This window comes from Pseudochaenichthys georgianus, chromosome 6, assembly GCF_902827115.2.
Source record: "Pseudochaenichthys georgianus chromosome 6, fPseGeo1.2, whole genome shotgun sequence".
In the NCBI taxonomy this organism is placed as follows: domain Eukaryota; kingdom Metazoa; phylum Chordata; class Actinopteri; order Perciformes; family Channichthyidae; genus Pseudochaenichthys; species Pseudochaenichthys georgianus.
Window position 1 is genome coordinate 32,798,107 of NC_047508.1, and position 25,184 is coordinate 32,823,290.

Here is a 25,184-nt window from a genome sequence, read left to right on the forward strand (position 1 = left end):
AGGCCTAAGGAAAGTCAGATACTTCTTACTTTGTTTGTTTAAGGTGTCATTTTATCTTCAAATGTTACATGCGTCTTTCAAGTCTGTCATTAGTGTTACTCATTGCATAGCCCTAGGGGTGAACATTTGAATGGGAAAATGTATTGTATTGAAGAGTTAAACGATTTTGATATTGACTGAAGCCATATTTGGTCTGACACATTGCAGCCATTTTGTTAAAATGGTAGTGTTTTCTCCAAATTGTCACTGGTGTTACCGTCACTGGTGTTCTTCTTCCTGGTAACACGTAACACCAGTGACATTCCTATACAAATAAGCTTTGTATAATGAAGTATGACGCTGCGCAAGGCTACACTTGTCCCTGTTTGTGATTGGTCAAATGTTGCTAACCCCGCCCCGTTCACGTGAACACGCTCTCAGCTGGAGAGAAAAACCCTGGCTTGATTTTAGGGGTTAACTAACTCTGCGCCGGTCACCTCAGCTGACACCTTAGTGACACATTCAGTGGAGTCAGTGTCATTGCTGTCATTCCCACTAAAATGCCATGTTGGGCTTTCTAAATCCTCATAAATATTGCTATAGTCAAACTAAGAGATTTATAATCCAAAAATCTACTTTAACTGTTTCAAATGACCTGACTAGGAAGTTGATAGATGATAGTACACAGGATGCCTTCTATAACGTCCAAAACAATACTCAACAAAAAAAAAGTGTCATATGAGTGCTCGAATGTACATGTCCTTCTGGCTTCTTTCATTTCCCTTCAAATAAGAAACACAGTGCTGACATACCTCAACCTGCTCAATGACATTCCTGAGAGAGGAGTGGATGTGATACAGTACAGTATGTTGGTTTCGTTGATCTGAACAGAGGTGTTGATTACTCCCTTTTATTAATATCAATATCACATTTATGTTAGGAATATTTCATTACTGCACACTGCAATATTTTGGTTATTGCATAAAAAGGGTGAACATTCTAAAAAAGAAGAAAACTGGAAATGTATCTGGATTTTTTGTTTTGATTATCTCACTATCAGTGTACTGTTCTCTTTCCTCCAGCAGAGGGACATTTGTTTTGGGCTGCAGGAGGGGGGAGGAGGGGAGGGACACTGTGGGAGGGGCGAGGAAAGCCAGATGGGAAACCATAATGTTGGACAAGTCTAACTAGCTGAGAGTTGCTCCATACACACTTTCACTCCGGTCGATACACGATGAGTAAACAGGACACCGTTATCAGAGCTTTGATGGTAAGTTGGAAACATTGAATGAAATAATGAGTTAAGATTGAGTTATATTTATTTTTAGCTAATCTAGATGGTAAACGTGCTGTTAATATATGAGGACTATTCAATGTAAACAGTATATTGCTTTACTGAATACCATGACAGAATAGACAGTCAGGTAACTCATGTTATGATAATGGTGGTATTGAAGACTTTGTAAGCTATACTTTTACACAACTTTATCATAGTGGCGCGCGCCGGTGGATTTCCTTTTAAGATTTGAAAGCTTGTTAATTATTAGTCCATAGTGAACCTGCAGCTTAGACTCTAGTCATAAAACGGGTTGTCATGCCTACATTTATTCTCATACACTGCTGGTATTAATTCTGGTTTTAGTGCTGAGCTTGTGTACTTAAGTAAAAGTACAAACCAAATATTTGGAATACTCTGTTACAATTAAATGTCCTGCATCCAAAAACTTGCTTAAGTAAAAGTACTAACATCAAGATATACCAAAAGTACTCATTAATCAGATGGACCCATTTCAGGACAATATATGTCTTGTGTTTTGATCATAGTTATTGATGCATTAGAGTGTTATCAAAGCTGGTAAAGGTAGAGCTAATTGTAATTACTTTGTATGCTGCAGGGTAGTTTGTGAATTTTACTCCAAGTGTAACTAAAGTCTTATTGTTGATTACATTTCATCCCACTACAGAATTGTAGTTGGGTAGAAGTACAACTCCCTCAACATTATGCTTAAGTGCAGTACTTGAGTACATTCACTGAGTGACTTATCATCACTGTTAATCCCACAGAGTTCTGCAGTCTGCTGTGATATGAAGTGACAACTTTAAAATGTGATGGATCCTACTCAAAGGCGAAATGGACCAATCCAGAGACAGGACACTTGTGTCAGTGACCTGCCCATGCCTCTGATTGCTGATGATGATATTTACGAGTATGTTGAAGAAAATCTGTATGAGAGCACCTTGAATGGGCTCATCATACCCCCAACCGAATCCCAGCCCAAACCTCCATGCCCTCCCAGGGGGCAGGGGGCAGGAGGGCCGGGGGATACGGACCGCCCAAACACAAATGGACCTCACCCAGTCACTCGCCCTCTCCGTCCCCCTCCCCCTCCCCCCAGACCCAGGCTTCCTAGTGCATGTTTGCCAGTCAGACAAGTCCGTGCACCACCCCCTCCTGTCCCCCAAAGGATAAACGTACCCCTCGGCAAAACCAAAAAGAAGAGCTGTGTTGAATACACTGCCCCCCCTCAAAAGCTGAATCGTTCCAGGACGGAAATAGACAATCATGTGAGTATCTCTCAAATACAAAATGTGTGATTGAATGAAATGACCCACATTTAAATTGAAAGGATCAAAGATGAGGCCTAAGAGTGCAATTTGTCTTTTTTTCACATCAGGATCCATGGGCCATCAAAGTAATGGACAGACCAGAAGGCAGCACCAAGACCCTGGCTTCTTTTAGTGCAGCAACTTCCAAGTGAGAGAGTGCATGACAAGTAGTTCCTACATTTTTACAGTAGTTTACTTTTTGGTATGTAAATGGGGAAAAAAAAAATAGACGGTAATTGAATTTGAAAAGTTTTGTTTAAAATGACACACAGACACAAATAAATATACTTATGCTTGTATTTGTGTAATCTGAAATTGTAGATTGTCATGCTTTTAAAAACGTTTTCTATGCGACATATTCAAAGAAATCATATAAATGTGATTCCTGCTTTTGTTCCTTGAACTCACTGTCATATCTGTACATTCAGTCTTGGATTATCAGCTAATATGAGCCATATTCTTAAAGTACAGAACATATTTGTCTTCACACTTCAAGTCATTCCTGTTTTTATTTGTATAACCCTCTTTGGCAGACTGATGTCACGGTACAGGCACACAGACAGCGTTCATAACTCAGGGTTGGTCTGGAGTCGCGTGCTGCAGATCCACCCGGCGCTGCTGCAACAGGTGGAGGTGACGGTCAGCGTGGCCACTGAGTGGGGAACCCACCAGCTGCCCGTGCCCACCAAAGGTATTTTAAACAAACTTAGGAGAACGGTTATTAACAATACATACAATAATAGTATTGACATCAGGACAGCAGAAAGCCTACACATCTTCCGGCGCAGACTGAAAACTCATCTCTTTCGACTCCACTTCGAGCGATAGAATGACTAACAAAGCACTTATACTAATACAGGACTGGCTTAGCTAAAGCCAGTTGAGTAGCACTTGAAATGTTTTGGCTCTATGAAACCTGATTACTTATATGATTCTGTTTTCTTCAAGTTTGTATCTTCTTGGTCGAATGCACTTATTGTAAGTCGCCTTGGATAAAAACTACAATGTAAAAGTACTCATAACCTGAAAAATGTTCTTAAAGTATCAAAAGTAAAAGTATCCATGATGGAAAATTAGCTATTTCGGAATGGGTCCTGAAACACTTATTTTTAAGATCAGGAAATTTAAATAAAGGGGGCTGCCCTGTTCCTATTATTACAGGGGGACAACATATTTTCAGAACATTGCACAAAGCAAACCTGAGCAGGTCTAATCAGCCACACTGTTAAAATCCACTGTTTGCAGTTGCGGGTCCTTTAATAAATAATAAATAATCATATTTAAAAAATGTATCATATGGTTTGTATGTACAAATCTAAGTAATTAAAGGTGTCATATATATATAGTTGGGTCAAACTATAAAGATGCAGAATACGGAAATGCTCCAGGCATTCTATTCACTACAGTATCCGTCAGTGCAGATGTTGGCAGGAGTGTGTGGACAATGAACTCTGATCTTTTATCCAGTGAACAGGACAGTGAAGAGTCTGATTGATGAAATCTTCCAGCTGCTGGACCTCACTCCCAGCACCAATGGGCAGCATTATTTAAAACTGTGTGACTCTGATGAGTATCTCCACAAGTAAGTCCCCAATACAGAAATAAACATTTATGAGCTGTGATCTTATAGTACAGGACTTTTATCAAGTCTGGGAATGTGGGCCTACTTATTTTGCTAAGTTCTTGAATGCTGAGCCTATAGACACTTAACAAAAGACACAATATAACTGAGGCATAACTGCAGACTACACGAGATGTATAATGGTAAAGCCTGTTCTGGGAAATGTATGACTCAAAAAACACAATCAATTTCCCCGAAACTACTGAATATGTGTATTGTATCTTTAACAAAATGACATACATTAATTCGATCTTGTTTCACTAACTAATGTACTATATTTTAGCTTCGGTTCACTGAGCCCACCTGGTGTAGCCCGCCTCCCACTTATAAAGCCTCTGCTATAGTCTATGATGTTTAATTAAAACCTTGTCTGTTTTCACATCCATTGTTTTAATTTGGTGATCTTGCCCTTAGTGAGGAACTGCTGGGTATGCACGAGTCTATTCAGATCTACTCCAAGCTTCAACTAGAAGTGCCCCTGCGACTGCTCCACGTGAACAACCTGAGGAACCGCCTGTGCAGGGATGTGAGTCAGTTCAAACCTACATTATAGATCATTTACCAGAAAGGGCTGGCCTGTCTTCAGTCTTGAAATGCTGCCTTCATAAACACCTGTGCCTGGCAGCCGGCCAGCCTCTATCATCAGGGCTATTGGAGGTCATAAAAACCTCCACCCTGAATTCTTGACTTTGTTCTGTATACACATCATGTCATGGCTACTGGCACTTAGCAACAAGAGAGAAATGGAGGAAAGGTGAACCTGATTTTCCTAAGATTCATAGTCATAACAATAACCTTTTCAGTGCCCCATGGGTTATGTGAATAATGTGATATTATAGTAGTTGAAAGCACACAATCACTCCAAGCAGTCAGTATTTCCACCTGTTTTTTCTCACAGGAGGAGGACGACGCAGCCCCATGCCAGCTGTACGAGCTGCTACGCGCCGGCTGTGTCTTCAACACCTGCAAGTATGTGACATCCCACATCAACTTTGCAAAATGGATTCAATAACAATGACAACTATTCAGTGGGTCATGTGTCAACCAGTGTCTGTTTGCAGGAAACATAAGGAAAGGTAGCTTTGCTTCATGGTTTCCTACCTCTGTGTTTAACCCTTCCTTCTCTCTCAGGTTGAGCCTACAGAATGTGCTCATTAGCTACAACAGAGAGGTGACAGAGCTAATGAGGCTAAAGGTAACCAGTGGGATATTTGTAGTACTTTTTTTTAACTGCATACTGTCACTACATGAGTAACCACCTCAAGATCATTCAGTTATTTCAGTAGGACTGTTAATCCTGATCTGACTTTCTGATGTTTCCTCTAACTTGGGTCTCATGGTTTCTGCAGTCTGGGATGAACGTTAATGTGCTTGTGGAGCGCGTTCGCACCATTAGCAATCTGCTGGGCGGGCTCACGTGTCCGGAGCTGGAGGACGCCATTGGCAGGCTCAACAGAATCAATCCCATACTTCTGGTAGGATATCACACACATTTGTAAAACTGTTGTTGCTTTAAGCATTGCTTTCCTTTTTATAGAATACTTTTTTGTTTGTATTGTACTGTGTTATAACAATTTACAATACCATAACTCTGAAATATTGTGATTGTGATTGGATAGACCTCCTAATGTCTCTGATCAACAACACAAAGCTGTGTTTCTTTATATGTTTTACAGAGTCACGATGAGATGTCTGAATGTGAAACTGGTGAGTAGCTGTTCATCAACTATAATACCTTTTTTGGGTGTGTGTCTTTGTGTGTGAATGCTTACATGCTCACCTTGTGAGTCAGTGTGTGTGTGCACATATTTCAGTGACATTCATTGCAAATACGCAAGATGCAATAATTAATCTTGAAATATGTGTAGTGTAGATTAATATAAAATGGGAGTATAGTACGGAGACTTAATTAAAGTGTTACCTGTTTGGTATATTCACATGTGATTATCCAAACTAATGTGTGTTTTCTGTGTTCCAGCTATGATCATGCTGCACCGGGCGCTGCTTAAAGTGCTGCAGATCTTTTTTGACAACTTCCATTCAGACTTCAGAGGTCAGGAGGTAACCAGAAACGTCCAAACGCTTGACGTTGAGAAGAACCAAGAAATCATCCAGTTTGATATCTCCGCGCTCTACAAACTGCAACCCGCCTGGTTGACCAAGTATGTTTATTTATAGCCACACACTTGCACACACACACATTTTAACACATGCAGGTAAACAAATATTGAAAAAGATATGCTCACAGACACAAATGTTGACCACACCACTGACAACAAACAATGGGTTCATTACTTTTTCTGTCTTTTTTGTTATTTTTAGTTATGAGAGCTTCTCGGTTTCCTGTGAGTTGACGTACGGTGGAACAAAGATCTGTGACACAGGCATTTCAGAAAATATCAGCACCGCTTTGTCTTACGGTCACAAGATCCACTGTGACCGCATGTAAGGACAACATCTCCTGGAGTCTCATACCAATAATGTCATGTCATCACATTCAACTTCCTCCTTCCTTGTTCACACAATACTAACACAGTCATGAATACGTGAAGTCGTAAAGCAGAATCTCACTGTCCCTTATTTAAGTGACTATCTTTAATACATGTGACTTATAATAATACATTGTTTTAAAAAGAGCATGAAAAGAAATCGCATCATTTTTTTATCGTATGTTTTTGATTCTAGGATGGTGTTTCCTGTTCCAGTAAATGAGCTGCCATATGAGAGCATGATGACGTTTCGCCTTAAGGGCTCCAAGCGAGGCAAGACCCCCGAGCTGTTGGGCTGGGCTGTACTGCCTCTGTTCAGCCACAGGTAGGACGTCTACATCATTAAACCCATATCAAAATCAACAAAGTCATTGTATTCAGTTTGGAAATTGGTTAATAATTCATCAATCAAATTTGACTAAATGCTAAACCTGTTAAATGTATGATCAGCTTGCATGCTGAATGTATGCCAAGTGTCTATATGTGATACCTATTGTGAGAAACAAGTCGTTCCGTGTATGCTTGGAGGAACAACCAAATATCTCTGTGCCCCTCTAAACTACTGCAAAGCGCAACTTGTAAAATGGGGCTCTTTTTCACAGACTCTTTGTGTGAGGTGTTAAGAAAGAGACAAACGCCAACATTGCAGTCAAATAGTCAATAAATACAATTCCTTGTTTTTTCTTCTCTATTTATTTGTTCCCATATATTATAAACATACTTCTTTATAAAGAAGAGCATGGCACACGCCACTTTGGATACTAAAAACTAAAGATAATATTGTGTTTCCTGCCAATAAAAGCTTGTAGTGTTGTTGCTTGTAGTGTTGTTGTTTCTCTTGTTCACTTCGTGCATTTATTCAATGTTTGAGAGCTGATTTGTTCTTGCATATCAATACATTATACCCCTAATTTAAATGAACAGATAAGTCAAGGTTATTGCTTCCTCTTATATTTCATTGTCTTGTACAGTGCTTCATATGCATTTAATAAACTGTATTCCTGAGATGTAGGCACAACGCTATCAAATAATTGACTACGTGTGACATGCAGTGTGTGTGCCCTGTGTCCAGGACCCTTGTAATGGGGACCGTTCTGCTCAGTATGTCCACACTGAGCGAGCTGCTCGCCCCCCCCTCCCCCGCCCTGTTTGACAGCCACAGACAAGCCAACGAGGTTATTCTGCAGGTTAGTAACTCGGGACAACTCTGCCCCCTGTTGACCAACACATGACACATTACCCGTCCGATTGATCATCCATCCTTCCATCTTTCCCCAGCTCGAGTTTTACGATCAGTTTGAGTGGACCTATCAGAGGCCCATCGCCCTCCCCGGGTCGATGCTTTTCACTCAGCCTTGTGAGGACTTGCAAAAGAAAATGCTGGAAGTCTCTAAGAAGCACTGCCTCTGCTTGTGAGTATAAGGAAGCAACACACATTATATTATGAACTACTGTATGTATGTGCAGTTTCATATGTTTGTACATAAGTTATTTTGAAGGGAGATTCCCATCCCCTTGTTTTCTCTTTCTGTCTGTATCCTTTAACATCTGTCTGAAATTGTCTCTCCTTACCCAGTCTAACAAAAAATGAGACGGCTTTCCTCTGGAGTAAGCGTCACTGCAGTGACAAGGCAAGTACTTTCCTCCACCTGCTGCTGGGGGGGGCCCCCCGGTGGCAGCCTGAAGACCTGACAGAGATCTATACTATTGTAGAGAACTGGCCCCTGCATCTACCTGAGGAGGCCCTCTACCTGCTCAGTAACAGGTGGGTTTACAGGCAGAAACACAGTCAATATGAAAAGCTGTAAACTAAGACGTATGTTTATATAAAAGTATAATTTTCCATATTTATTTAATTCTAATATGGTGCAACTGTCACGAAACTTAAGTCTTTTGTTTGATTTTAATTGATTGATTAAAGACTTGAATTGGAATTCAGATATCTGCATCTTGTAAGGAAAGATCCAAAATACTAATTACAAATTAAACCATTTCCAATTTCATATATCAACCCTTACACCTCATAACTATGCGAAGAAAGAAAGAACACTTTTAATTACGGGGCTAAAGACAATCATAGGTTATACTCTTACAAAATCTGTGTTTTATTATTATTTTGTAATAATTATATTAAGAAATATCCTTCAAAGAATTAAGATGGCTAGGAGCAAAGGGTGAAAATAGAAGAAGAATTGGGAGGGATGAAACCCTCTTTAATTGTCACACATGCAGAGCACACAGCGAAATGTGTTCTCTGCTTTTAACCCATCCTAGCACCAGGGGTCTAGTACTAGGAGCAGTGAGCAGCTAGTGCACAGCGCCCGGGGAGCAATGGGAGTGAGGGGGGAAGGGAGGTGTCCGGTGCCTTGCTCAAAGGCATCATGGCAGGGCAGGAGGCGAACTGGGACCCCTCCAAGTAGCAGTCCACACTCCATATTTTAGGTCTGGTCGGGGACTTGAACCGGCGAGCCTACAGCTCCCAGTCCAAGCCCCGACTGACTCAGCCACTGCCGGAGATGATCAGTTTTGCAAGCAGGTAGAGCATATCTACAGGAAAAAACTCTGCACTGCAACACACTGTGATGCACATTGTGATTTCCACAAAGATAACTCAGATCCCACCTGAGTTTCCCCTGGCTGTTTCTGTCCTTCGCTGACAGGCTGTGGAACAGAAAAAGTTAAAAAAAAAAAAGTTTGAAAGACTCGATACTGGATTGCTACAAAAAAAAAAAATCTGAAGGACAACACCGACGAAACAGGAGTTTATTTTTGGTGAAGTTGCACTCTTTTCTGGTCACCCTCGGCTGTCATCTTTACGTTTATATAGCATCATACATAGTTATTATAAAAACTTACAACACTCATATCCTGTTCTGTTCTCTACGATCTTTAATTACTGTTGTTTGTCTCAATATGTCTTTTCAGTTTCCATGATCAGACTGTGCGTAGGGCAGCAGTTCAGTACTTTGAACAGATACCAGATGGAGAGCTAGAGGAGTTTCTGCCACAGTTGGTCCAGGTAACACCAGCACACACCCATAACTACTACTGTCCACACCGAGTGACACAGTACAATTTAGCATGCTTCACATTCGTCTCCTTACTTACCAGCAGTTTTTAAATAGGAGAAAAAGGGGCACACGGCATAGCTGCCTCAGTGTCTGATCAGTTCTCCTGTCCCGCAGGCTCTGAAGAGTGAGTGGGAGTTGGATGGACCCCTGGTCATGCTGCTGTTGGAGAGATCGCTGAAGAACATGCGGATTGCCCAGCAACTCTACTGGTGAGTCAGACATCAAACTGAGAGGCTGTAGACTTGGATTATTACTTAAACTGCCCTTTCATAATGGAAATAAAAAATCTGGTTTTGCAAATAAAGTTTGGTATCTTTGAGGATCACCAGTAATGCTGTAAAAGGGGGCGAACATGAGGTAAAAACGCATGAATATCTTTGATTTCGCTGAATATTTTGATGCACAATTCAAGATTCAAAGGCTTTATTGTCACACTAGCTACAGTGTAGATATGGCACTGAACAACTTTAGTCCCAAGCTCCTCCAACAAGGCAACAAAATAAGTATATAGGACATCAAACAAATGTGCAAGAAGAAACAGAGTAGAATAGATTAGAATAAAATAGTGCAGAATATGTTGAAAGACCAATGTGTAAGTAATGCAGATGAACTAAACTATATACATGTCAGAAAAATAAATAATACAATAAGCTACATAATGCAGAAAATGTTGAGTGACACTGAAGTCAACATGCCGTTGTGTACTTGGGCAAGACACTTCACCTTAAATAGCTACTGTGGGGATTTGCCATAGTATTCAATGTATTACATGTCTAATATATGTAATGTGTAATGTGAAGCGCTAAAGTATTATTGTTATTATGAATATCTTCCACTGCTGTATGTTCAGTCCAGTGCTGTAAAGTTATCAACATTTGACGTGCTGGCAGGCTGCTGGAGGATGCCCACACTGACCCGTTCTTCCAGAGCTGGTTCAGTAAGGTGCAAGCGGCACTGCGGCAGGGCTGCGGCCGCGCTGTGCGGCAGGAGCTGGAGCAGGAGACCCGCCTGGTGTCTGTTCTGGTGCAGGTCGCTGAGAGGGTCCGCACGGCCGATAAGGCTCGACGGAAGGTGTGTTAACAGATTTATCATCTACAGATTTATCAATAACTCACTCAGTGCCTTGTAAGCCTCCACTGTTATTACTAACTCCACGAATCCTGCTTATTATTTATTAAGCTCTTACATGTGATGCTTTTCTTTGCAGTATGTTTTAAACCACGAGAAGGCAAAGATTAATGACTTCTTCAAAGATGGAATCAGCTGTTGTCTGCCACTGGATCCTGCAGTCCATTTAAAGGGCTTGGACTTGGATGTAAGAATGTTACACAGTACACTACACCTCTTATATTATCTAATATGCACCCAGCTGTGAACCATACCGCAATGTTCACTTCTCCCATATGTTACTTATAGGCCTGTACGTTCTTCAACTCCAATGCTGCTCCTCTGGGGATCTCCTTCATCTGCTCTGACCCTCTGGCTAAGAACATCAGTGTCATCTGCAAGGTTGGTAATAATCAGCTGCTCTATAGATCCTCACTAATGCAAGAATACTTTAATATTCATATCCGGAATTTCTCCTATTTTCTTCTTTGAAGTTTGCTTGTACACATTTCCCCTAGTCAGATTACAGAACTGGACAAACTAAAAGTGTGTTCAGCTTCATCTTAAGCTTAATAAACTCCCAGCAAGTTGCCATATAAAGCTACTCTCCGTTTGTAGGAAGGGTTCATTACCAATTAGAGACCTTTCAGTTTCAGTAGTCACATTAGAGGAGCACTTTGTTATTTTTTTAAGCAATAGAAAATATGAAATGTCTGGCTGCCAACATCATGTTATAAAAGCAGAGGGATACAGTGACAGAAAGAGGGAATGGTTTGAGAGGAAGATAGAGGACAACATATAAAGCACCTTGCATAAACAGGACACTTGTGACATGACACCTAGGCTGGGTGATAAAGCAACCTTTTTAGGAAACAGTTTCCTTCTTTCTGTTAATGCGTTGTTCAGACAGGAGATAACCTGCGGCAGGACATGCTGGTGCTCCAGATCGTCCGTGTGATGGACAGAGTTTGGCTGGAGGAGGGTCTGGACCTGAGAATGATCACATACAGGTGTCTTTCTACTGGCAGAGCTCAAGGTCAGTTTTTCAATGCAGATGAATATGTCCCTTGTCTTCAATCTCTTAGTCTGTCAATTCATGTTCACTAATACTCGTTGTCAGGGCTGGTGGAACTGGTTCCAAACGCAGTGACCCTCGGGAAGATTCAGCAGGAGTTTGGTCTGGGGGGCACCCTTCGAGAAGACACTCTGGAGAAATGGTTCCACGTGTGGAATAAAACTAAAGAGGACTATGAAAAGGTCAAGACCACTCCATTTTGTCATTATGATTAGGCGCACATTTGAATATTTATGTTTCCTTTAATACATGTTTTGTAACTTATGTAACACCCTCCTGCTGTGCATGTGCAGGCTGTGTTAAACTTCATCCACTCGTGTGCAGGGTGGTGTGTGGCCACCTTCATCCTGGGGATCTGTGACCGCCACAATGACAACATCATGTTGAGACACAGTGGACACATGTTTCACATCGACTTTGGAAAGATAATGGGCAACGCACAGAAGTTTGCGAACGTTAAAAGGCAAGTCAATAGAGAAGCAGCATTCTGAAAGAGAAAAGACTGTTTGATAATGGGAGACAATGGAATCATAGAACATATCTCTTTTGCAATGATAGGGACCGATCACCATTCATCTTCACATCTGAGATGCAGCACTTCATCACAGGCGGGGGGCTGAAGCCTCAGCGCTTCCATCGCTTTGTGGAGCTCTGCTGTGAAGCCTACAACATAATCAGAAAACGCTTGGCACTCATACTCAGCTTGTTGGAGCTGGTAAGACCTTTCATCATCACAGTAACAACATCCAAGCCATATCTGAGAATAAATAACACTACATAAAACACCTTCTCAATCATGGTGTGTTTTGAAGATGCTAACTGCAGGGATGCCAGAACTGAAGGACTGGAACGACCTGCAGTATGTCCAGAACAACCTCAGACCTCATGACACGGACCTGGAGGCCACATCCTACTTCACAAAGTAATTTAATGCAGCACAAGCAAACATCTGGCCTCTCTCTTACTTATATCTGCCACTGTATTCATCTGATTCTTTTAGTAATGGTTTGTATCTATCCTGATGTAGGAAGATCAAGGAAAGCATGGGCTGTGTTGCAGTCAAGTTCAACTTTTTCACACACACCATGGCTAAAGGGAAGAAACAAGAGCTAAGGACCCGGCACAGCGTCCCCGCTCCCAGCACCAATATCCAAGAAGCTGTCATCGAGGGTTACAGAGTCAAGGGAAGAGATGTGGTGAGGCTGCATGTTTCTCTTCGTGCTGTGGTTATTTAAACCAAAATGCTGGGCATTTTCATATTGAAATGCCCAGGAGAAGTTGAGCCTATTGCACCACAAACCAGGGGAGCTGATGAAACACCTGGAACACACTGCAGGTTCACATATATTTGTTTAAAGAGCACAACCCCTAGCACTCATCTGACTGTGTGTTTGTGTTGGGACAGCAGTGCTGTGTTTGAAAAGTATTTATCTTACTTCCCAGAGTGAGGTAATGAGTGTTACTGATGTGTGTTGGCATTTTATTGCACTTTGATCAGATTGCGCTTCCTGATGTCAGGTTGTACTGTTTGGTGGCAGAGATGGAGCAACTTGTCACTTAATCAGAGTCACAGGTATCATGCACTCAGGTTTCTACTTGCTGGTGTAACTAATGGTTTCCCAGTTGATCATGCCTAATTTGAACTGCTTGGAAGTGTTACTGCTTGTTTTGTTACCAGAGTATACGCATACACATCAATCATTTCCCACAATATGTTTAAGTTCGACTCCAGCAAGTACATTTTAGAAATGCAACACAAAACATAGTTACTTCTTTCAAGAGGACATATTCTGCCAGGTCTGCTCTGATTGGTTAGCTGTCCGTCTCTGTTGTGACCCTTTTTAATAGTAGCACCCCTTGAGACTTGAGGGTAGTTTTCAAAATTGGTATATTTTTTCAAGTCCAAAACACATTTTTAAATTTATCTGGCTGTTCACTTGTATGTATCTCATATTCTTAGCTATAGAACAACTGATAATAAAATAAACTGTAATAATGGAGTGCTTCTTATGGGAACATTCCCCTCAACAGGGTCGGCGTCATGGGGGGTCATTCGCGGGCCATGCCCCCCCAAAGGAGTCACTGTGACCCCCCAACGCAGGGTGGGCAAGCTTTTCCACTTGGCCATTTTTAAAAAAAAAAATTTAAATCATATAACAACTTGATGGTGGTGGGGGCCACATCATTGATGTACTGGCCACCAGGGGGCCGCAGATTCACTTGGAACACACACACACAAAAATTCCATGTGTTGTATGTAATTATTAACAAATATACTAAGTCTGACATCTTCATTGACATTTTACAATCAAAGGGAACATCCCCAAAAAATGGGAACATCCTCTAATAAGCTCACTTAACAAATATCAGTTCACAGAAATGTTATTTCATTTTTACAAGTGGCATGTTTGTATTAAACAGGTTATTAAACAGTGGAATAAAACTATTTTAAACTATTGGAAAGCACGGAAAATGTGTGTGTATTGAGATTAACCATTAGATGACATACACATGAAGTCATGAACACTAACCCAGACATTAGTTGTCTAACTTGAACCTAAGACACTTGTAGCCTGTCTCTGCATTCCCCTTATTAAGGGGAATGTCAACACAGACACCTGTCAGCCCGCACTCTGCTTTTCCTCAGCACCACTGAATGAAAAGCGTAGTAATCATAGATAACATGGCAGGGTCTGTGACAATTTGTTTTCATCTGATTTTAAATAAACAAAGTCTTGGTTTTAAGAATATTAAACTTATTTCGCCAAATTCAGATGATAAAAACAACTTTTAAGCTTGTAAAGGCATAATTACAAGAGGCAATTTAACGTCACAGCAGGCATAACAACAGCTGGAGTTTCTTGTGAGGGTTTCCCCGGGAAACCACAACACAATACACACAAATGCGTCACAGATTATTTCGCGGTATTTGAAATCATCTACGCAGCTCGCGGCGTAACTAGTGTCTAGTGGACGGTATCAGTACTACAAGTTAAACAAAAAATATATATATATATTTTAATTAATTACGTTGTTTATAAAATAATCTGAGGGCCGCAAAAAGAGGAGGTGGGTGCCGCATGCGGCCCGCCATTTGCCCATCCCTGATATAAGTGAAAACGTTTCCACCAAAGTTTTTTTGTGTGAAATACATCAGAAACTAGAGAATGCAATTCCTGAAGAAATTGCTAGTGGGAATGCTTTATGCTGAAAAGCTGACGCTAAACTGCTATGCTGAAATGTAATGTGTAAGAAGAAAGTGAAGAATTTAGATTAAAATGAAATTTGTAAGAAGAAAGTGAAGAATTTAGATTAAAATGAAATGTGTAAGAAGAAAGTGAAGAATTTAGATTGAAATGATACATGAAGTCCCCGGTTAGGTGCTTCGTTGTTGGAATTTACCCCAGTGGACGAGAGGGTCGCCTCCCTACGCCTGCGGGTTATGGGGGGGGAAAACTCTGACTGTTGTGTGTGCTTATGCACCCAACAGCAGTTCAGAGTATACGGCCTTCTTGGAGACCCTGGAAAGAGTCCTGTATGGGGCTCCTGAAGGGGACTCTTTAATCTTGCTGGGAGACTTCAACGCACATGTGGGCAATGATGGAGACACTTGGAGGGGCATGATTGGGAGGAACGGCCCCCCTGATCTGAACCGGAGTGGTGGTTTGTTACTGGACTTCTGTGCTAGTCATGGATTGGCCATAACAAACACCATGTTCGAACATAGGGATGCTCATAAGTGTACGTGATACCAGAGCACCCTAGGCAGAAGGTCCATGATCGATTTAGTTATCGTATCATCGGACCTGAGGCCGTATGTTTTGGACACTCGGGTAAAGAGAGGGGCGGAGTTGTCAACTGATCACCATCTGGTGGTGAGTTGGGTCGAGTGGCGGGGGAAGCCTCTGGATAGACCTGGTAAGCCCAAACGTGTAGTTCGGGTGAACTGGGAACGTCTGGAGGAGGCCCAAGTTCAGGAGGCCTTCAACTCACACCTCCGGCGGAGCTTTTCGGGCATTCCTGTGGAGGTTGGGGACATTGAACCAGAGTGGTCGGTGTTCAAAGCCTCTATTGCCGAAGCCGCGGCGGGGAGCTGTGGTCTCAAGGTCCTAGGTGCCTCAAGGGGCGGTAACCCTCGAACCTCCTGGTGGACACCGGTGGTCAGGGAAGCCGTCCGACTGAAGAAGGAGGCCTTCAGGGATTTGTTATCCCGGGGGACTCTCGAGGCAGTTGCAAGGTACCGACAGGCCCGAAGGGCAGCAGCCTCATCCGTGGCCGAGGCAAAGCAGCGGGTGTGGGAGAAGTTCGGAGAAGACATGGAGAAGGACTTTCGGGCGGGACCAAAGTTGTTCTGGAAAACTGTCCGACACCTCAGGAGGGGGAAGCAGGGGACCATCCAAGCTGTGTACAGTAAGGATGGGACGTTGTTGACCTCAACTGATGGAGTGTTAGGGCGTTGGAAAGAACATTTTGAGGAACTCCTGAACCCGACAACTCCGCCCTCTATGTTAGAGGCAGAGCTGGAGTATGACGGGGGATCAAAACCAATCTCCCGGCGGGAGGTCACTGAGGTCGTCAAACAACTCCACAGTGGCAAAACCCCGGGGGTGGATGAGATCCGCCCGGAAATGCTGAAGGCTCTGGGTGTTGAGGGACTGTCATGGTTGACACGTCTCATCAACATTGCGTGGAAGTCGGAAACGGTACCGAAGGAGTGGCAGACCGGGGTGGTGGTTCCCCTTTTTAAAAAGGGGGATCAGAGGGTGTGTGCCAATTACAGAGGCATCACACTACTCAGCCTCCCCGGTAAAGTTTACTCTAAGGTACTCGAAAGGAGGGTCAGGCCGATTGTCGAACCTCAGATTGAGGAGGAACAATGCGGATTCCGTCCTGGTCGTGGAACGACGGATCAGCTTTTTACTCTCGCAAGGATCCTGGAGGGGGCCTGGGAGTACGCTTATCCGGTCTACATGTGTTTTGTAGACTTGGAGAAGGCGTATGACCGAGTTCCCAGGGAGTTACTGTGGGAGGTGCTGCGGGAGTATGGGGTGAGGGGGTCTCTACTCAGGGCCATCCAATCTTTGTACTCCCAAAGCGAGAGCTGTGTCCGGGTCCTCGGCAGTAAGTCGGACCCATTTCCGGTGAGGGTTGGCCTCCGCCAGGGCTGCGCTTTGTCACCAATCCTGTTTGTAATATACATGGATCGGATTTCGAGGCGTAGTCATGGGGGAGGGGGTCTGCAGTTCGGTGGACTAAGGATTGCACCACTGCTTTTTGCAGATGATGTGGTTCTGATGGCTTCATCGGTCTGCGACCTTCAGCACTCACTGGATCGGTTCGCAACCGAGTGTGAAGCGGCTGAGATGAGTATCAGCACCGCACCTCCAAATCTGAGGCCATGGTTCTCAGCAGGAAACCAATGGACTGTCCACTCCAAGTATGGAATAAGTCCTTACCCGAAGTGAAGGAGTTCAAGTATCTCGGGGTCTTGTTCTCGAGTGAGGGAACAATGGAGCGTGAGATGGGCCGGAGAATCGGAGCAGCGGGAGCGGTACTGCAGTCGCTTTACCGCACCGTTGTGACGAAAAGGGAGCTGAGCCAGAAGGCAAAGCTCTCGGTCTACCGGGCCATTGTCGTTCCTACCCTCACCTATGGTCATGAAGGATGGGTCATGACCGAAAGAACGAGATCGCGGATACAAGCGGCCGAGATGAGTTTTCTCCGCAGGGTGGCTGGTGTCTCCCTTAGGGATAAGGTGAGAAGTTCGGTCATCAGGGAGGGACTCGGAGTTGAGCCGCTCCTCCTTCGCGTCGAAAGGAGCCAGTTGAGGTGGTTCGGGCACCTAGTTAGGATGCCACCTGGGCGCCTCCCTAGGGAGGTGTTCCAGGCACGTCCAGCTGGGAAGAGACCAAGGGGTAGACCTAGGACCAGGTGGAGGGATTATATCTCTTCGCTGGCCTGGGAGCGCCTTGGGATCCCCCAGTCAGAGCTGGTTGATGTCACCAGGGAAAAGAAAGTTTGGGGCTCTCTGCTGGAACTGCTACCCCCGCGACCCGACCACGGATAAGCGGGAGAAGATGGATGGATGGATGGATGATACATGAACACAGGGGGCTTGAATGTGTGATGAGAGAAGAAAAGAAAGTAAAAAGGCTTGGAAAAGCAGCAGAATATTTGAACTGCAAACTTCTGAACTAACTTGATGGCGAATGGTCTGTCACCATGGCAACGGCATTTGATGACACCCCATAATACGCTTAGATGCATTGATGGCTGCATTGTTACCAAACCTGTGAAGTTTTGGGGCGTTTGGAGCAGTTTCACTGAAGTTATGAGAAAACCGTGTTTCATGGCGAGCATTGTGCTGCCATGGCAAAGGCATTTGAAGAAATCTCAAAACTGTCCCATAGATGTCTTCACGGCTGGACTGTTAGCACAAATGTGAAGTTTGAGCACTTTTGAAACATTTTCATAGGAGTTATAGCGACATCATGTTTTATGGCGAGGGATGTGTTTCCATGGAAATGGCATATGGTGAGATCTCAGATTTGGCGTAGAGCTCTTGAGGCATGGACCGGTGATATACAAGTGAAGATTGGGGGACGATTGGACCGTGTCCATTGGACTTATAGCGACATCCTGTTTTATGGCGAGGGATGCGTTTCCATGGAAACGGCATATGGTGAGATCTCAGATTTGGCGTAGAGCTGTTGAGGCATGGACCGGTGATATACAAGTGAAGATTGGGGGACGAGTGGACCGTGTCGATTGGACTTACAGCCACATTGTGTTTCATGGCGAGTGGTCTGTCACCATGGCAACGGCATTTGATGACACCCTATACTATGCTTAGATGCGTTGATGGTTGCATCGTTACCAAACCTGTGAAGTTCTGGGCTGTTTGGAGTATTTTCACTGAAGTTATGAGAAAACCGTGTTTCAAGGCGAGCATTGTGTTGCCATGACAACGGCATTTGAAGAAATCTCCAAACTGTCCCGTAGATGTCTTCACGGCTGGACTGTTAGCACATTGCTATCTGAAGTCTGCTGCTCTGAGCATGTCAGTTGGAGCGATGACATCATCGTGTTCCATTGCACAGGTGTTTCTATTTGAGCTAACGAGCTCTGTGGAGTTCACAGGTTTCCATTGTTCTGAATGAGAGATACACCTCTTACATGTGAACGTTTTGTGGAAGAACCGTAACGGGTATCTGTGAAAATTCAAAACGTAAAGCATGTCAAGGAAGTTGAGTATCTGAAGTGTAATTTTTGTGTTGTTTCGCGTTAATAATGTGGCCTTTTTGGCAGTTTAACTAAAGGTGTGCGGCTGCTACCGTGATGAAATATCTGCCTGAAATTACAATGGGCTTCAATGGAGGAATGTTGAACGTTTTTGTCACTTCATGCCCTCGAGGCATTTTGTTGAATTATTTTTTGCTTAATTATTTGTCATTTTTCAAGCTACGAGATGTTTTCCAACGTTTATCATGACAAATTATGTCCCAGGAATGTAGGGTTTGGGAATTATGGCAGTTTAAAAAAAATATATGAAGGCACATTTCAAGATTTCTTACCCTCTAGCTGTGACATCACGCACTCTAGTTAATGTTAAAATGTGAATAAACCCTCTAAAACAAGGTCTGAACAAATATTAATATCTCTAAAAGTAAGAATCAGATTTAAAAGTTCTTTTACGATTCTTTACGAGATTTGTTGAAGTCTGAAGAGTTCCTCCATTGACTTCAATGTTAAAAGAATTATGTATTATTACATTACATTACATTGCATTTAGCTGACGCTTTTATCCAAAGCGACTTACAATAAGTGCATTCGACCAGGAAGACACAACCTTGAAGAAAACAGAATCATATAAGAACATCAGGTTTCAAAGAGCCAATCGTTTCAAGTGCTACTCAACTGGCTTTAGATAAGCCAGTCCTTTATTAGTATATAATTGCTTTGTTAGCAGTTCTTTGTTAGTCATTCTATCGCTCAAAGTGGAATCGAAAGAGATGAGTTTTCAGTCTGCGCCGGAAGGTGTGTAAGCTTTCTGCGGTCCTGATTTCAATGGGGAGCTCATTCCACCATTTTGGAGCCAGGATAGCAAACCCACGTGTTTTTGCTGATGGGAACTTGGGTCCCCCTCGCAGCGAGGGTGCAGCGAGTCGTTTGGCTGATGCAGAGCGAAGTGCACGTGCTGGGGTGTACGGTTTAACCATGTCCTAGATGTAGGAAGGGCCAGATCCATTCGCAGCATGGTACGCAAGTACCAGTGTCTTGAAGTGAATTCTAGCAGTTACCGGAAGCCAGTGAAGGGAGCGGAGGAGCGGAGTGGTGTGGGAAAATTTAGGAAGGTTGAAGACAAGACGAGTCGCTGCATTCTGAATGAGCTGCAGAGGTCGGATGGCACATGCAGGTAGACCAGCCAGGAGGGAGTTGCAGTAGTCTAGGCGTGAGGTGACGAGAGCCTGGACCAGAAACTGCGTCGATTTCTGGGTCAGCTGGGGGCGTATCTTCCTGATGTTGAAAAGCGTGTATCTGCAGCAGCGGGTTGTAGCAGCGATGTTTGCAGTGAAGGACAGGTTGTTATCCAGGATCACACCCAGATTCCTTGCAGTCTGGGTCGGGGAAACAACAGAGGTGCCGATGTTGATTGTCAGGTCAAGAGAGGGACAATCTTTTCCCGGAAGGAAAAGCACTTCAGTTTTGTCAAGGTTGAGCTTGAGATGATGAGCGGACATCCACTGAGAGATGTCAGCTAAACAAGCAGAGATGCGTGCGACGACCTGGGTCTCTGAGCGGGGGAAGGACAGAATTAATTGGGTGTCGTCAGCGTAGCAGTGGTATGAAAAACCATGCGGGCTAATGACAGATCCGAGGGAGTTTGTGTACAGGGAGAAGAGGAGGGGACCAAGAACAGAGCCCTGTATTATGGGATGTATCTCTGGAATTATGAAAAGTTATGAATGAGAAAAGTAATAGCCATCGATTCCCGACCGAGCTGAACGTTTTGATGTTTGAACGGAGTTTCTGCGATGTTCAATGCGGGAGAAGAAGAGGGCCAAAATACTGGCGGAATAATAATAATAATGTTGTCCGTAGAAGAACAGTTAGTTGGAATGCTAAATAAAGAATACAAATATAAAACACAGCCTGAGGTGTGCTCACTGCTGCTCTCTGATTGGTGTGTTGCTTGACCAATGACCCCCGACCTTTGTTTTGTTATCATTACGTGGCTGTGCGTTTAGATGAAAGCCCAGTGGAGATCTGTTCATCTGTTACACTGATTATACAGTAAAGCCATCGATATACAGTACAGTACAAGTAGCCTTCTGGGTCTCTGTTTCATTCAAGCTCGGCTCTGTGTGTGTGTGTGGCACGAGCGCATTTTGTGAGTGCGCGAGCGGTAACGTGGAATGTTGTTGTTAGCATCTAGTTAGCTAGCTATGCTAACGGATATAAAGAGCTGTTTCTACACCAAGGTGGAGGAGAGTCCTCTCCTGTCAGACTGAGAGGATCTTATAACGTCAGCTCAGTGAGGTAAGGACTCTCAGTGTTTAGATAGTTAACTTTAGTGTAGGTTAACTTATCTCAGTGGGTCTCAAACGGTTTGGTCACCATTTATGTAAACAAGTATTTGCGAGGAATACCTTTATATGATCATTATAGTTATTAAAGAATAAGAGAATAAATGAAAAACGGGTATGAAATACTATAGGACAGTAACACAAGAATACAGTTTAAAAGGGGAGTGATTAGTAAAATATCCATAAAGTAAAAGTAAATCTGTGTACAGTTCTGTTTCATATGGATGCTGAGAGATGTAGGCTATCCATAGATCTCTTCATTTTGCTCTCAAAGTGCACCAGATTGATGCATTTAATTTCAATATTTAAAAAATAATCTTCCCGGGGGAGCATGCCCCCAGACCCTCCTAGAGGAGGTTAGGTCCACCCCCACCTAAAACATGTTCACATGGATAGGATACTAAATACATTTGCACACTTTTTGTATGGTGGCCTTTGTCCATATGTTTCTGTTTTGGTGGTCGTGCCACAACCGTGCATGTATGCACAGGTCATAGGTGCGCTATACAATAGCGCTACACCCCTGCAATGTGTGTGAAAGATAATAGACTTTACAGCATGTTTTTTGAAGTTGCGTTGGTTGTTGTGTGTTGGTTGTTGACGGCAGTGTGTGCCCCCCCTTGGTAAATGATTGCCCCCCCCCATTCGATTTGTTCTAAAGCCGACCCTGTCCCTCAAGCTACCTTTTCAAAGAGATTTTGAGCGTGTGAGTGTGCAACAGCATCTCTAATATCCCCCTTTTGTTTTGTTTCATTTGCAGGTCTATGCGCTGAGAGTAAACATTCATGATGGTTATCTGAACAGTAACATGACATTTGGCCAGTTTGAGCTCATCCATAAGCAGCTACAGAAACACTTCATTGAATCCATGCTGCCTCAGTGAGTAAAGAAAGAAAATACACATTGAGGTCTCATGGCTATTCATTTGAAAGCACTGTTTTTTTTCTGTCCACATTTTTTTGATGCATGTACTTCCTTACAGGTTTCCTAGATGGTTTACTATGTCATACACCCCGGCAAGGAGGATGTCACAGCTGAATAAATACCTGAAGCAGCTTTTTGAGGGACCCTGCAGGGGGGTAAGTTCCTCTCCTCACTTGTTGATAATGTGATCTCTTGTTATAACTGGCTCTAACTTGCAAACCTGCCTCGCTCTGTTACTTGCAGAATGAATTTGTGTGCAGCTTGTTCCTGGATGGCCCCAACCCAAACCAACAAAGTGCAGTTACAGGTATGAGGATCGATTGTTATGCCATATGTTGAGGAATATCTTGAGGATATACAGTAAATGACATGGTATGCTGTAACTCACTGGCACTGATGGACTGATCTATTGCAGGAGCCCATCCTCAGATCCAGCTGAAGATCTCTTACTCTAAGAACTGCAAGCTCTCGGTCTTGGTAAAACACCTGAAGAACATTGTGAGTTTCCTTTACTGTTGGTAGTGCATTGTTTGTATCATTTGACAAGAGGGGAAAATATATGGTAAATGTTTTTTCTCTTGTAAATACCTTACGGTGTGTGCTCAAGTGAAGGCCCTCCCTTTTCTGTTTTCAACAGAAGCTGGCAAACGGCTCCAACCCTGACGCCTACGTGGTTACATGTCTGAGACCGGACCCTCAGCAGAGCAGCAAGAAGAAGACAAAGGTGGTCCGCAATAATGACAATCCCACCTTCAATGAACTGGTACACAACAGCTTCCATCCTCTCTCTCCATCCATGATATCCCAACTATCCTTTGATTTAAAAGATGTAATCCTTTTATTATTATTGTTTTTATAATCAGCCTGTATTGTCTAATACTTAACCCTATATAATTCTCAGACATAAACTGATACTTGTCTTTTGCTTTTAGCAAGTTTTCAAACTGTGCACAACACCCTCTGTCCTTAGACCTTTCATAGGGCTTAAATACAAACTTGCTAAAGAACATCCTGTCCCTATTATATATTGAGCTTAAGTGCTTTTACTCAGTGTTTTAAGCAATTCAACAAAGTTAGAGTTACTGTGGTGTGTGTTCAACTCTGTGGACTCTGACCAGGGGCTTTTCACACACTTTCAAAAATATTAAAATAAATGTTATCCTCAAATTAGTGTTTTTTGTGAATAGAGTTGTCTATTAACTAAATATCTACCTCTTATTCACAGATAGAGTACCATGATGTCCCACTGCTGGATGGGATGGTGCTGGAAGTGACAGTGAAGAGCAAGAAGACTTTTGTGGGTGCATCCAACATCAGACTGGAGGAGAAGCTGCTTGACCAGGAGACTTGGTTCCCCCTGGGGAACTGTGCACTCTGACCTCAGAGCTGCACTGTGTGTCCGCGTCCAGCAGGGGGCGCCACCACACCGAGAGGGAGGATCCACCCACAGATTTCTCAGACTCTATGAATGAGCAGAGGAATTACGCACTCATGTGTACAGATTTATCCGATGCAATGTAACCTCACTGATGAAGTGGATGGGGTGTTTTAATGACGTTACAAAACTGAGTGACTCAGGGAAGGAGACCGTTTACTGCATGAAGCATCATTTACCTTGTGTGTTTATTTTTAAATGTCAAACAAATGAAGGAGATGTTCTAACTACACAATTTCGGATGTGGCCTCGGTGACAGATGAAGGGAAGGAACTATTTTTATTATTCTACTTGCATGCACTTTTACTTAGAACTGTAAAACCGTCCTTGTGTGTTTGGTCGTGACTGTCACGACCAATCTTCCCTGCCAGATGAAAGATGAGGTGCTGTTAGCGGCTGCATGTGTGATACCTGCTCAGACTGAGTGTGTGTCCCTTTGGGCTGTGTCAACTGGATGTCCTTGACCAGGGGACTGTGACGCAGGAGGGTGAGGGGGCAGGGAGATGGGTGAGGAAAGTGTGAGCAGGATGACAACAACTCTGCGTATCCGGCCTGAGGGGCTTAACACTTCCCACATCACTCAATTATTTGTCTTTCCATGAGTGGCATTCAAACATAATTATGCAAATGAATAACCTTGCATGCCCACTCAAATACTCCTGGAGAAGCACCTCCACACACACAGGCACACTCTTTCCAGGCTTTAGCAGGTCTTCGTGTTATCGTAATGCCATCCTCCTTTTGACAGACGCACTCCTTTGCCTCATTCATACGATTTAGCGATGAACAAGGATAGAAAAAAGGCCTCCGCACTGGATTTGGTTCAATAATGTATACCTCTGTGAATGCTATTTATATTATTTCCTGCTGAGACTCTCATGGGGGAGTAAGCTTGAAAGAAAACTCTGCCTGCTACTCTTTCATAGTAGTGCTCATAAACTATTGATGTATCATGGCATCACTTATCAATTTCAGACCTAATGGAGGAATAACATCTATTGTTTTGGAATAGATGATTAATCCCCCAAACAACTCTGTGCTTCGTGGTTCTTCTTATGTGTGATCAACTCTACCACAATAATTGCACTTGCATCCATTATTAATTATATGATGATAAGAATCCCACTCCAGGGATTTCTTCAATACTTGAGTGGTGCCAGCAGAGATATATCCTTCGTTAGTGTCTTTTATGCACTGCTGAAACCTTCTGCTTCCTTTCTCTGCAGCAGAGAAGGCACGGCTATTTTCTGACAATAAAACTGGTATTTGTATCTGAGAAAATGTTGCTT

At 43.2% G+C, this 25,184-nt stretch overlaps 1 protein-coding gene across 1 annotated transcript; it reads left to right on the forward strand.

The window, feature by feature from the left end:
* The first annotated feature begins 1,149 nt into the window (after positions 1-1,149).
* On the forward strand, positions 1,150-25,168 carry pik3c2g (phosphatidylinositol-4-phosphate 3-kinase catalytic subunit type 2 gamma). The gene is made up of 33 exons (XM_034085923.2): positions 1,150-1,249; positions 2,044-2,544; positions 2,655-2,734; positions 3,120-3,277; positions 4,054-4,168; positions 4,622-4,733; positions 5,106-5,176; positions 5,339-5,402; positions 5,557-5,682; positions 5,884-5,914; positions 6,186-6,369; positions 6,530-6,652; positions 6,893-7,021; positions 7,769-7,883; positions 7,975-8,108; positions 8,273-8,461; positions 9,622-9,715; positions 9,882-9,976; positions 10,658-10,838; positions 10,975-11,082; positions 11,184-11,276; positions 11,781-11,910; positions 11,995-12,131; positions 12,243-12,412; positions 12,508-12,664; positions 12,762-12,871; positions 12,977-13,145; positions 22,297-22,415; positions 22,519-22,615; positions 22,704-22,767; positions 22,876-22,958; positions 23,098-23,223; positions 23,686-25,168. Exons 2-33 carry the CDS (start codon positions 2,089-2,091, stop codon positions 23,836-23,838), a joined length of 4,173 nt encoding a protein of 1,390 aa, XP_033941814.1. The 5' UTR covers positions 1,150-1,249; positions 2,044-2,088; the 3' UTR covers positions 23,839-25,168.
* The last annotated feature ends 16 nt before the right edge of the window (positions 25,169-25,184 follow it).